This window comes from Tympanuchus pallidicinctus, unplaced genomic scaffold (genome assembly GCF_026119805.1).
Source record: "Tympanuchus pallidicinctus isolate F22 unplaced genomic scaffold, pur_lepc_1.0 scaffold17, whole genome shotgun sequence".
In the NCBI taxonomy this organism is placed as follows: Eukaryota; Metazoa; Chordata; class Aves; order Galliformes; family Phasianidae; genus Tympanuchus; species Tympanuchus pallidicinctus.
Genome location: NW_026294690.1, coordinates 18,102,751 through 18,115,700, shown reverse-complemented (window position 1 = coordinate 18,115,700; position 12,950 = coordinate 18,102,751). Strand labels below are relative to the sequence as shown.

Below are 12,950 nucleotides of genomic sequence, written 5' to 3'. Positions count from 1 at the left end.
TTTGGAGTTCTAAGGCCTATTACTGCTTTCCAGCTTGGTACTTCAGGTTTTCCCATCTAACACATCCTCTATTTCTTTCTGCCCTTCTTTTTCCTCCCCCGTTATGCTCTTACTCTGCACCCCGAAGCTGACCTGAGCTCCATCCCTCCTCACAGCCTCCAGCACTCTCTCCCTTCCCGTGCTCCACCACCAGCAGACAAATCTCTCCACCTATTTTTACCACAGCTCTGCCAACGAAAGCAGCCCTGCTGTCCTCAGGATACCCCTGGTTCCCTGAAGCAGGCTGACTGGGCTCCATCGCTCCCAGCTCCAGCCGCGCTGCCGCTCCACATGCACTCTGGGCTTCCCTCGTGTTCTCAGCCCAACATAAAGTCAGCATTCTGCAGGGAGTGACTTACTAACACACAAACACAGTGAACTTCAAGCACAGCTCGTAGCAAGGACGATCTCACGGCACCAGAAGCCAGGTTATGGCACAGAGCATTTTTCCAGTACTGCGCCTTTCCAAAGCCATAATGGCAGTCACCGCCATGCGATTCACTTTGGCCCTGCACTAACAAGATCTCCAGAAGTTATTCCTCAGTGACTGCTCCCAGCACTTCACACCAATTTCAGCTCACACCAAGGTTCCACTCCTCCTCCAGCCTTTCTGAAGCAAAGCAAGTCTGAACCTGAAGTATGTGGGAACAAAATCCTGGGATTGCTGAATGGCTTCCACCAGATGCCCATTGTTGCTTTATATCCCCAAAGTAAGTGATGCTGTTCAGACAAATACCTTAGGGAAGGCTGTGTTTTGTTTGCAAGGAAGGTATTTTTGGAAGGTGCCCTTAAAACACGTGGACTGAAGAGACAGGGCTGTAGTTCCTGACTGTGTCACAGACGACACCCCCACACGTGTCTGAGTGCCTCTGCTTCAGCATTAAAAAGGGGCATTTTCCACTTGCGTTGAAGATGGTGAGATAAATTTCATCATCATTTCTTCCAAATATATTAGTGCAGAAAGCGTTTTTATCTTGAGCCACGCTTACAAAGCACACATATAAACAACTGAAATGCCTGCTAAAATTTTATGACTTCCGTTGCCATTTACCATTAAGCATAAACTTCCCCACAAAAGCTTTAGTGAAGTGACTACAAAGGTTGGAAAAGGTTCATACCATTCTTTCTCAATGTATAAATTACAAGTAACATGAGAACTTTTACAACGTCCAACAACATTTTATGCCAAACAAATGTTTCTTTGTACTTGCAGTTCCTAAACCATGCTAGAAATAATTGCTTTTCTCTCTCTCCACCCCTTCCCTTTCTCTTCCATCCCCCACCTTGTCCCCAATCTCTTCTATGCCCAGCCATTTCAGTCAGATCTGGATTTGTTTCTTGATTTGATTGCCTAGTTAGTGCTCTAGATAATGTAATATCATCACCCTTGTTCTGGAGAGTTTAACACTGACTTTTTAAGTTTCTCCAGGTTGCCTCTTCAATACCTGAATCATTGGCGTCCAAACTACTCTCTGGAAAGAGAACTGAAACTTACAGGGACATTCTGGTAGGACAGATGTGAAAGCCAGACCCCATTTGCAGCCACCCCTCATAGAGCCTTCATGTCCAACAACTCAATTCAATTCACAGACATTCACACGCATTTTTTCCACCCCCCTTATGAGTTGCCCTTTGTGGAAGACTGCAATGCTAAAATATTCCATAGAAAGGGAGGTGCTTCAGAACAGTTTGCACAAAATGAAGGACTTCTTCCACCTGGATGGTAACAAACAGCCTAGCAAACTCACCTCTGAACTTTTTGGGTGGGTTATTAAGGTCACCTGCTTCTGGCTGTACAACACACCGGTCATCCACAAGGCTGCAAAGAAATGAGAAATCAAGTAAGATTCTTTTCCTTTGCAATAGCTTACATCCTTGCTAGCAAAACCAAAGTGGTTTATCCACAATAAATATCCGAGTGGCCACTTCAGCAGAAGACATTGCCCAAATGCCAAATCTCTCTAAGAAGCATGCAGCTAATTTCTACTGTTGCCCAGAGCTATGCTTCTAGATAGGTGGGACAATAAGTAAGTAATTGCTCCTGTAAACTGCATCTGCTTTCTGTCCCCTCTTTGAGGTGCAGACAGAACAGCCCATATTCTAGTTGAGTGATAAACAGCCTTAAAACAATTATTGCCTCTTGGACAGATTTGAATAATGGTGTAATTGTGTTTGCATTAAAAGACAGAACAGGACAATGTGACCGGGTGAACTGGACACTGATTACACGGCTCTCCTTAAGTATCAAGAAAGGTAGAAGCATCAACTGCCACAGTAAAAATTGACCCTCAGCAGATAAGAAGGCATAAATACACCCTCCTGCTTCCCAGTCATAAACACTAGCAAAGACAGGAGGGCAAACTAACCTCCTTTTAGCAGAAAGGAAGTGAATTGGATAAGTGAACCCAAGAGATTTTAATAGGAAACGCCAGCACAGAGCTTCTCCTGTGAACGCACACTGGCAACAAAATAAACACCCAAAAACCTGGAGGCTCAATGCAAAGCCCACAGAGTACATTAAACATTTAAGATGTACTTGTCATCTCTGCTCTGCTCCTAGCATGTTGTGTCAACGTGGAGCTGCTCCATTATCAGACAGCATTTCCAAATTGCGAGGAATGCAACTGGAACCAAATATTCTGTTGTTTCTGATTTGATGTTCAGTTATACAATTTGGCCGCTTAAAACCAATCTGTCAAAGAGGCTTTCTACACAGACGTAGAACATAAAATTCAGAGGTCTTAGAGGTTTGAGAGGTCCATTCTCATGCAGGATCAACTTGAGAGACTGAGATCTAGAATATGAGAGTTGTTCCTTGCAGAGGCCGGTTACATGCAGGGAGCATCTGGAGACAACAGTTAGGGAAAGTCAAGAAGTGCATAAGAATTAAGAGGTCAGAGAGACTAAGTGGACTCGACAGGTCTATGCATCTAAGATTTGCAAATGCAAACATTCAGAGTAAGTTGCTTTTTCCCCATGGATTTTCTCCCTGTTCGGTATTTTACAAACATGCACGTGCTCCAACCAGAATGACAGCACTAATATCTGAGCTCACTGAAACACCTGCTTCTAGTGAACGAATGGCCAAAAGGTATTGAAAGTCAAATGGGTTACTCTGATAATCCCCCATACAGTTACTCTCAGTGCAGTGTATATCCCTCTCATCCTGAGATTCAATTGAAAGTAAGGAGGAGCTTCCCAAATTGCTAAGAAAATAACTTCACAAGGTACAAAACACAGAAGAGGATATTGTATACGCTAGCAATCATAGTGATGACAGCACTGAGTTTGGGAAACAGCAAGAGTAAAGTCCTGATTAAACAACAGTCACGTCATAGGAGCATTAAATGGGAACACTCTTCAAAGAGAGTTATTTGGCTAAAATGACATTAGAATGTAGAGCAGTATCTGTTTCTCAACCTTCATTAGCCACATGAACAAGTCATTACACATCGTTATGACATAAGACTGTCAGAACTCCACATGGTATAAAGCACGATTACACTGAATCTTCTCTTTGGTTCTTTAATTTTCTCCAGGACAAAGACTAAATTAAATACGGGACAAAGCTAATTTGATTATGAAGGCTTATTAAGATGATAATGCATTTCATGTTTCACATAGCAATTGGGATTTCTGGCTCAAATTAGGCTCAGAAGACGTGTGGCCATTCTATAATGCCGTTACCTTAAAACAGTACTAATCGAATCAACGAGGATGCTTGTAATGCTGAGGGATCTTCAAATCTGCCATCAGAACATCTCATCAAGCCTAAAACAAATAGGTGCTTCAGGCCTGTAATGTCTAGAAGGACTACCCATGGTGAAAAATATCTGCTCAGCAATGCCATCAAAGCCACAGCCACTGCATAATGTTCATCATGCACTGTATAGGATTAAACATAACAACTTTCTACTTGTTTTGGAATTATCTACTGCCAAACTTGCTTCAATACTAGGAATAAAAAAGCCAAATGTATAGTATTGCTCAGTTCATTGTGCCAGTTTTCAGCAGATAGTATTTGGCCAGTTACGCAGCCGATCGAATACTGCACAGTGTGCATCTCATATTTGACGAGTACCTGGGAAATTTGTCAAATACATTTGCCAAATACTATTCAACCAACCCTACTTACTACATTCCCTTGCTTTTATCATACCTTCTTTCCCTTCTGGCAGCATCCCATATTTTCTTCTCTTTCCTATAATAGATCATGGTGCATCTTCAGTGTCTGCTTCCTTCTCTGCCCCCTTATTTTCCAGAATCCTAATAGCTAGAGGACTAAACCTACAAGTTAGTTTGGAGTCACTGTGATGAGATTCCAGCCCATTGTTTCCTGCTGAGAGACTTACCAGGATGCTGTCTTTGTACCCTGCTTGGGAGCTTCATTTATCAGATGCATCTGGACAGTAGGCATCAAAAAATTTGCTGTCACTGTACCCACCCTGAGGCCCTTACGGCTACTGGAAATGAGAAAGAGTATGTTGTGTGCGTGCCCACTCACCACATCATCAAGCTTTCTGGTTGCTTCTTTGCTACTCGTTACCGAAGAACACAGCAACGTGCCACACTATTTCCCTCCCACTAATTTCCCACTGCTTTAAAACCAGGTGGCAGATGTGCCTGCATCTCATCCAGCCCCCTGGAAGCTCTTCCAAATTCATACACAGCTCCACTGCCAGCTTCCAACATTCTGAGAGATTGCTCTTAAGCGGTAGTTGAGCAGAATCAAACATAACCCTGCCGCTCGTGTCAAAGCTACATTTCAATTCTCTGCTTTCTCTGCAGAGCCTTCCTATGTGAAGGACTACTTTCTGTTCAATGAGGTGGGATGCACGTCTTCCTGCTCGAGAGGCTCTCTCCCACAGAGCACCTGCTCAGATGGATTTGCAGAAGACAGCACAGAGGAGCCGTGTGAGGAAGCTCAGGGCACAGGAGCAGGCACAGCACGGCTCCCGGCACAGCTCCAGGGTGGCTGGCTGTTGCCGAAAGATGGAAAATGTTCTCCTCTGACTGAAGAAGTACAGTTTTGTTTTTCTGAGAAACCTCAAACACCGTAGGACAAGACACAACTAGTCAGAGCAGTAATTCGGTGGTGTACAAATGGTTTGGCTCAGGGTTTCCAATTTTGTTTTTCCAATGCCTACACGTACATCGCTATCTTCTTTTTTCCAATCAGTTCTGGGGCCTGTCTGTTGCTGACTGGGGTGGGCAGGAAGGGACAGGACAGGACACACGGATGGACATGGCACAGACAACATGAAAATCATTTATTTTCATTCACTCCCTCTACCCACAGCTTAACCTTGGAAAGCTTCTTCCTCCCCACCAAGTATATTAACACCATACCACAGCCATCGATATGTCCTTCATCCTCCCAGGAAATCTAACTTGCAATAGTTATTTCACGCCATTTTTAAACTTAGGGCAAGATCTGTACAGAAACGCAACTTGTCTTTGCCCAGCATTGCCTGGAAGTCGGGCCCACGACAGCCGATTGAGCTCTGTTAGTTCTTACACATGTGTTTTGTACAAGAGAACAGCTGTTCTTACCCCAAAGTGCTAATAAATCCATTGGTTGAGCCCTCTGCATAGAGAGAACAAATATCTCCAATATGAAGGAAGCTCGACATCTTGTCAGTCATCTCTGGCTTAGAGCCCCTGGAAGAATAAAGTGAAACATTACTACTTATTATGCAGAACGATTTCACCATACAAATCGCTGAAGGTTACAACAATAGGACTCCTTGTGTTTATTTGTTTGGAAAAAGGAATTTCAGGTATCAAGGACAACACAGCATGCCAAATTGCCTGCTTAGAAAAATAAGCTAGGGGAAAACAGCAGGCTGCTGGCATCCCATGCAGCATGGATTGTTTCTCTAGAAGCCATATCCTACCCCACAGATGTTCACAGATACCTCACACCAGGCGTGCCAGAGTGTCTCATCCCATGCAAGAGGGAAAAAAGGAAGAAGAGTGCTTCGGTTTAAGCTCCATTACTTGTACCATCTGTATTACAGCCCGTATCTCTGCCTAAAACACTTCCGCCACAATGGGAGGTAGGTATGAGTGTATTTAAAGGTCCTTTGGTGTGCTGAAATAGCACTCACAGGAATAGTAATGTAAAACAGTGCCATGATTCACAGAACCATAGAAATCGTTGGAGTTGGAAAGGAACAGCTTCTGTCACCCACAGGAATGCTGGGGTGAGCCATGTACCCAGAGCTGCTGCTTCAAACAGGCCATTACAGCAAGACCCACTCAATATGCCCCACAATGGATTTCACATCTGAAAATGTAAAGCTTCAGATTTTTCAGGGGCAAATACTTTAAATGACATATAAAGAAGCCAAATCCCTGTGAAATGAGGAACATTCAATCCTGTTTAAAAACAAACGCATGGCAGAGGGGCCACGACTCAGCCTCGACAGCTTCTGCAGCATTAAGAACACCATTATTTCCTTCAAAGCCCCAAATCCTGGGCTGAATGGCACAGGACTTACCTGCCATTTAAACAAATACAGAACAGCCAGTTTCCATCTGCCACAGCAACAGAGAGAGACAAACAACAGGAGCCCTGATAAAAAGAAGCCCGACCAGAGAGTTTTCAAAGATGTCCTTTCAAAAGCCATTTACTGGTTTCTTGGAGACGTTCCTAAGCTGTGGCTTTTGATCACCAACCTCAAAACACTGAGTTAAGCTCTCTGCCCATGAGCCTCCTACCAGCAGGCAGCACTGAATCACCCTGAGCCGCTCAGCCCCGCAGGTCGGCGATGCTCCAAAGGGCAAAGCCCAGGACAGGGCTGCAAGGAAAAATAACCACAAACGTTCACCCTCCCTCACATCAAGCACGACACACCAATATCAACTCCCAGCGAGCTACCATCAGGAGATACACAGCAGGAAATCGTGCTGATATACAGCTCAGCCCTGACATGCGCGTGGGATAAATATCCTTTTTCATTGAGTATTAACTTGTTTACCAAAGGTGTAAGGCTCAAGTTTATTAAGCAAGGCTGGAGATCAACGAGGACAGATTTGAGGGATTTAAAAGTTAATGCTGATAATACACAGCAGATATCAGAGTGCTGGCAAAAACCGAAGGCTGCACTTCTCTTCTGCAAAGCTGCAAACAACCATCCCTCCTCACTCCCTGGCCCAAAGCGTTGGGGTGGGGGGCAATAAACATAGCTGTTAAGCCAAAACATGTGTTGGACATTCTCATGGCCGTAAGTCATTGTGCCTCTTGTACAGTTGAAACCAAAATGAAGAAAAAAAAAGCAACCAAGAAAAACCCAAACGAGAACAGGCTAAGATCACATGCAGAGTTGCAGAGTGAGGCATCTCAGCTCCTCTGAAATCAAACCTGCATGTGCAGAAGCAATGTGTTTGGCTTCAGGTTGCTTGCTTAGTGCCAAGTCCTTCAGCCACTGCATATGCTACAGAGCCCAGACCACAGAATCATAGAATGGCCTGGGTTGCAAAGGAGCACAGTGCTCATCCAGTCCCAACCCCTGCTGTGTGCAGGTCACCAACCAGCAGCCCAGGCTGCCCAGAGCCACATCCAGCCTGGCCTCGAGTGCCTGCAGGGATGGGGCATCCACAGCCTCCTTGGGCAACCTGTGCCAGTGCCTCACCACCCTCTGTGTGGAAAAGCACCCTCAATGTGGAAAAAAAAAAAAACAACACACCAAAACTTCCCTTCCCTCTCCATAAGTGGACAGAAACCATCACTATCTATTTTAAAATACATGCCAGAAACATCAGATATAGGCAGAAAGACTGAATTAGCATCACCAGAATCTCAGCTTTCCTGATTTCCTGACTTGGAAGTTAACTACAAAAACTTCTTACAAAACAAACTTTCAGATCCTCACAATGAAAGCTCTGCCTTAAGCTCATAGATCCCAAGCAAGGAGCAGCCAAGCATAGAGAAAGTGTGGTAATTCTGGGGGCACAACGCCCGCTCTGCTTGGACACCTGCACTGATTTCTGATACTTCGGGGCCTTGGGGCTGTGCAGTGTTACAGCATCCCTACACACACTGCATTTCTAGCTCTTAACTCCTCCGTTTTACCATGGCAAGTAAGAATCCCTTTCAGCAGGAATTACTTCCCAGGACTGCATTATTTTCCTTTGGAAGAGGCAGATGTTTACCAAAGCAGTTTCCAAGAAAATGTGCAGGTCAAAATTATTCTGTTCTACTGGAAATCAATTTTTTCTCTGAAAAAAAACAAAACAAAACAAAACAAAACAAAAAACAAACCCAACAAATCCTGATATCCCAGACCACTGAACAGAAGCAGGCCTAAGGATGTGCAATCAGATTTTGGCATCGCAGTAACTATTTCCCACTTGGCATTTCCCCCCAGGTTCCAGCAGGTGGGGCGAGGGGCTGAGTGACCCATACTGTGGTCATACATGAAGGGAATCATTTCCAAAGCAGCTCTGTTTAGTTGTAAGCTGCTTTCCTAGCCTCCTCCCAAGCACTAGTGATGCCTAACAAAATTAGTCCTCTGGTTAATCAATTATTTGCATTAAACTAACAGAAATTGAGTATTTGCCACCTCTGAGTCTTAGGACGACTAGGATATCTGAGACAAAAAAACAATTCTAAGCTTTTTGAAAGCAACATTCCCAGGTGACCAGCTTGTAAACCCAAAGCAACCGGTTGTCAGTGTGACCCTGAAATCTCAGCTGTATGGAGGTCTGTGTGTTCCCTGTGTTGGGGAGCCCGGAGGGAAAGCTCTGTTAGCCTGGGCACACACAGCCATGCTCACAGCACGGCCGGGGCATGCAGACTTTCTCACACGTGGGATCCACAGCACCGGGCACAGGCTGGCAGCAGTGACCCCTGAGGAACGAGGGATGGGGATTCCCGCATGCACAGCCCGTGGTGGTGTTCAAAGCAAAATCACTGCTCCAAAAGCAATTGTGCTCTGTAGATAAACATAAGCCTCACTCTGAAATTTGTTTATTTTAGATATGCCAGTGCCAAGAGCCATTGATTATTATTAGAGGGGAGGACCCCAAGGGCACCGTTGGTGCTGCACAGAACCAATTCCTGGCAGCTCCGTCATGACGTCATCAGAGCTGAACTAAAACTCCTCAACAAATGGAAGGTCAGGAGATGACAGCAGTGCAGCAATGCGGGCATACGGGCACGGAAAAGGTGAGCTGGGTTTCTCCAGACACGTGTTGGAGGTTTGTAACACAGATGGCTGCATGGTGGGCAGCAGCAACACGAGTTGTTAAAGGAGACAAAGGCGCTTCTGCTTTGGGGGAAAAGGAGGAATACTGACAAACTGTGCAATGCTTGAGATGAGAAATGGAATATGAACTAGAGGCAGGCTGTTGCATTGGGAAGTTGGCTGTATTCACCCATGAGCACAGAAAAACACCTCAAAGATGAACACTTCCTACTATTTTTCTTTTTAAGCCCTGACAGCTTAAATTCTTCCAGTTATGCAGGCAATGACTTCAACCCGCCTGTCATCTACGTAAAAGCCAGTGTGTCTTCAGATACATTTTAGGCACAATTTACCTGCACAGGAAAACAGAACTAAGTCCCTATTTAAGAAGATAAACACAAATAACAAATACAGAACCCCGCAGAATCTGCAAGGCGCACCTCTCAAAGTCATTCTGCCCTCCTATAGCTTTGATGCATGGGACTGGCTATGAGAGTGCATTAGCTAAATCAGGAAGCAAACTAAAGCAAAGGGAACACCTCCAGAGTTTTAGCATGAGCACTGCCCTGCTGCTCCATGCTGGAGCCTGCTCTATGATGGGACAGCAACCATAGGAAACACAGGGCCTATTTTTGGTCACATCCATACAGATTCCATCTTGCACACCCTTAAAACGGGCTGCACTGCACACAGTGAATGCCAACAAGTAGGAGCAGTGCAGGCAGGCCATGTGCTCAGCCCAGTGACCTTGATTCAGCCACAGCAAGTTTGATACTGTCACTGAATCTCAGCTGGGAGATTTCAACTCGTGTTCCCATGCAAACACACTTCATAATGGCAGCTAAAGCAGAATTAGCAGTGAAAACATTTAGAAATCAAACTGACTGTTACATATCAAATACCTTAATGAGACATCTGCTTTTTGAAGATCTCGGAATAGGAAACGCAACTGCTTTGTAAACATATCACACTAATTTCTCCCATCACTCATCCAATCTCCACACTCAGAAGCAAACAGGCTTCAGAGCAACGCCGGAGGCTTGTTTCCCTTGAGCAAGAGTTGAGGCCCTGTCTGAAGTTCCTCCTTACAGACGGGAACGACCGAAACAAAACTCCTGCAGGATGCTATTCCTCACCTTCAGCAATTGAGCACTGAAAGGCTTCTCAAGGAATATCAAGCTATTTTGCAGATACCACTTCTCATGCATCTGCTTTGTGTGGGATTTTAATACTCTACCCTATGACTGCAAATCCTATTTGTAAAATAAACAAGACCCACTAAATCTCATCACTGACAGCAGGTCTCCAGCAACTGCGATACAAATGACTTTATCTTTTGAAGATGGCTCTAATAATGTTTATTTTGAGCAAGAAAGCTCCTCGCTGTGCCTTGTGGTCCCATGACGTGCTCTGTTCTCTATTATCATATTTTCACTGTAGTTTACTGCTCAATTAAATAGAGACTTGTGATCTTACACGTACTTTTCAGAAACTGGGGCAGCACTTATCAAAGTCTTCTTCCCTATTTAGACTGTTTAGGCAGGAATCAGATCTCAAACTGTGCTGCACTGCTTCAGGTTAATGCTGCACACAGGAAGCTCCGCAGCCAAAGATCAGGTTTGGTTTTTAACAGTAAAGAAATCCGTTTTTAAGAGTAGAGACAACAAAAGCTAGGAAGCAAAGGACTGCTTAACGGCAAAAGCCATCACCATGCATGTGAGGACTGCCCTCACTCAGCAGGCACCACCAGCACCACAAAGACTTGGTCAGATGGGAACCCAGCAGACCACACACACCTACGGGACAGAATCGAGCAGAACTGTGCCCCTGACATTTCTGCGTCAGGCCATGCAGATTACTTCCAAACGCTCCTGATCTCCCAGGGTTTAAGTGAAATTTGGGTGCTGGAGCACCTCTGCAAACTGAAACTTCACAAGAAGATCCGATCCATAAGTCGGACCTACAGCCTCAGTCTAATGTTGCTCCTAACATACACTTTTCTAATGGCTTCTACATGCTTGAGATGGAATCCTCCCAGCATTTTGTACCTATTTTTACAGGTGCCATTCCTGTCATAAAAACTGAAACAAAAAAGCTTCTGTTGCCCATTTTTATTTCAATTTAAAAAAGAATGAAGGAAGGTTTCCTCCCGGAGGGCTGTCAGAAAGGTTCCTAAGAACTCCATTAAAGCAGCTAAAGCAAGGAGGAAGCTCCTATTTAAAGACCACCCAGTGAATAAGCACTCTTCTGGGGCTGCAAAATGCAGCGCTGCCACTTTCAAAGCCTGGCTTAACAGACCATAGCACACACAGCCCAGTGGGAAAGGAAAAGCAGCAGGGCTGGGCCGTGGAGCAAAGGCTGCAGGCTCCAACAGCAGGGACAGGTGTTGTCATTGCACAGATGACACATTTTAAAAGATATCAGCACGGTATGTTTATCTACCACACGATCTTGTTTTCCATTTAACTGCAGCCTCTCATGTCCAGAAGCCTGCTATCCACAGACAAGTTCTCTTTTGATGAACTGTCAGATTAAAAAGGAGAAACGCGCTTTCTCAGAGGAAGTATTTCTCAGTCTTAATGCTTAAACACAGAAGATTTTTCTATAGCTTGCAGGTGGAGGATGAGAAGGATGCAGCAGCACACAGGACTTAGCAACGGGCACACAGCAGGCTGAGCCCAGAGCCAATAAAGGGCTCCCTGCACACCTCTTAAATTCATCCAGCTTGACAATGACCAAGTTAATTGCATTCTAGCCATACCTTTTGCTGCTGAGCAGAAAAACCCATTTATTTACAGTTGCCATTACAATTAGAAAGTTACTCAGAAGGTAACATGGAATAGGTGCAATGAAGCACAATTTAATGAAAGGGGAGAAACAGATAAAGGAACACATTTGGTCAACTTTAACCTCAAGAACATTCTCCACACAACAAATATGCATGACACTGATTATTTTTACTTGTCCAGAGCATCCAGGTGGGCAAACAGCCACCTGGCCATGACAGAAAAGCCACCTAAACACCCCTAACAAGGCACTGGGCAGCAGTATGCGGTGACAGGCAGCTCCCACCACAGCCATCAGGCTGATGTCAGAAACACAGCTGACAGATCCCACTGACAGGCAGGAGCCAAAAAAGAGCACCTATTAGAGATGCGCTGTCAGGGCACAAATCATTTTTAAAGTTTCAAACCAAATGTGACCTGACAGCAACTTTTTAATTCCATTAGAAGTGGGCAGCACTTGCTGAAGTTGATGCTTACTGAAGCCCATACTTACTGGCTCTAGACTTGGTGGGAGAAAGCAGCCTAGATGCCAGCTTCCTGGTGAAGCCCTATGAGCACACAGCATTTTCCAGAATATTTTATTAGGAGAGACTTGGAACATGCCAAAAGAAATGGAGCAACCAATGTCAGGAATAAGGAGAGTGAGCATGGTTTACAGCATCCACTGAAGCCTGGCCAGGAAAACACATAAAACATTGAGCAGTCTGCATAGCCATACACCTACCAGACCTCACTCACGATGGGCTGCCTCCTACAGCCCACACTTCTTCCTTCAGGAGATGCAAGTTTCTGGCAAATACTCTACATCTCTACATCTAGGGGAGCATTTTTGTTCTGCCTGTCCATCTCCCCAGACTGTCCTCACACAACTCTTTCACCTATCCTGAGTGCTGTACTTCCCACCTCCTCCTTTACCTTGGTGGAGGTTCTCTGC

The 12,950-nt window shown here is 44.9% G+C and overlaps 1 protein-coding gene across 1 annotated transcript in view; it reads right to left on the bottom strand.

The window, feature by feature from the left end:
• The window catches only part of ITPR1 (inositol 1,4,5-trisphosphate receptor type 1), a 145,651-nt gene extending 132,701 nt beyond the window's left edge, over positions 1-12,950 (bottom strand). The window contains exons 1-3 of the mRNA XM_052678430.1: positions 12,932-12,950; positions 5,593-5,700; positions 1,788-1,858 (exon numbers count right to left, since the gene is read on the bottom strand). Of these exons, the coding sequence (XP_052534390.1) occupies positions 1,788-1,858; positions 5,593-5,684 (163 nt within the window). The 5' untranslated portion in view covers positions 5,685-5,700; positions 12,932-12,950. The remainder of the gene's footprint in view (positions 1-1,787; positions 1,859-5,592; positions 5,701-12,931) is intronic.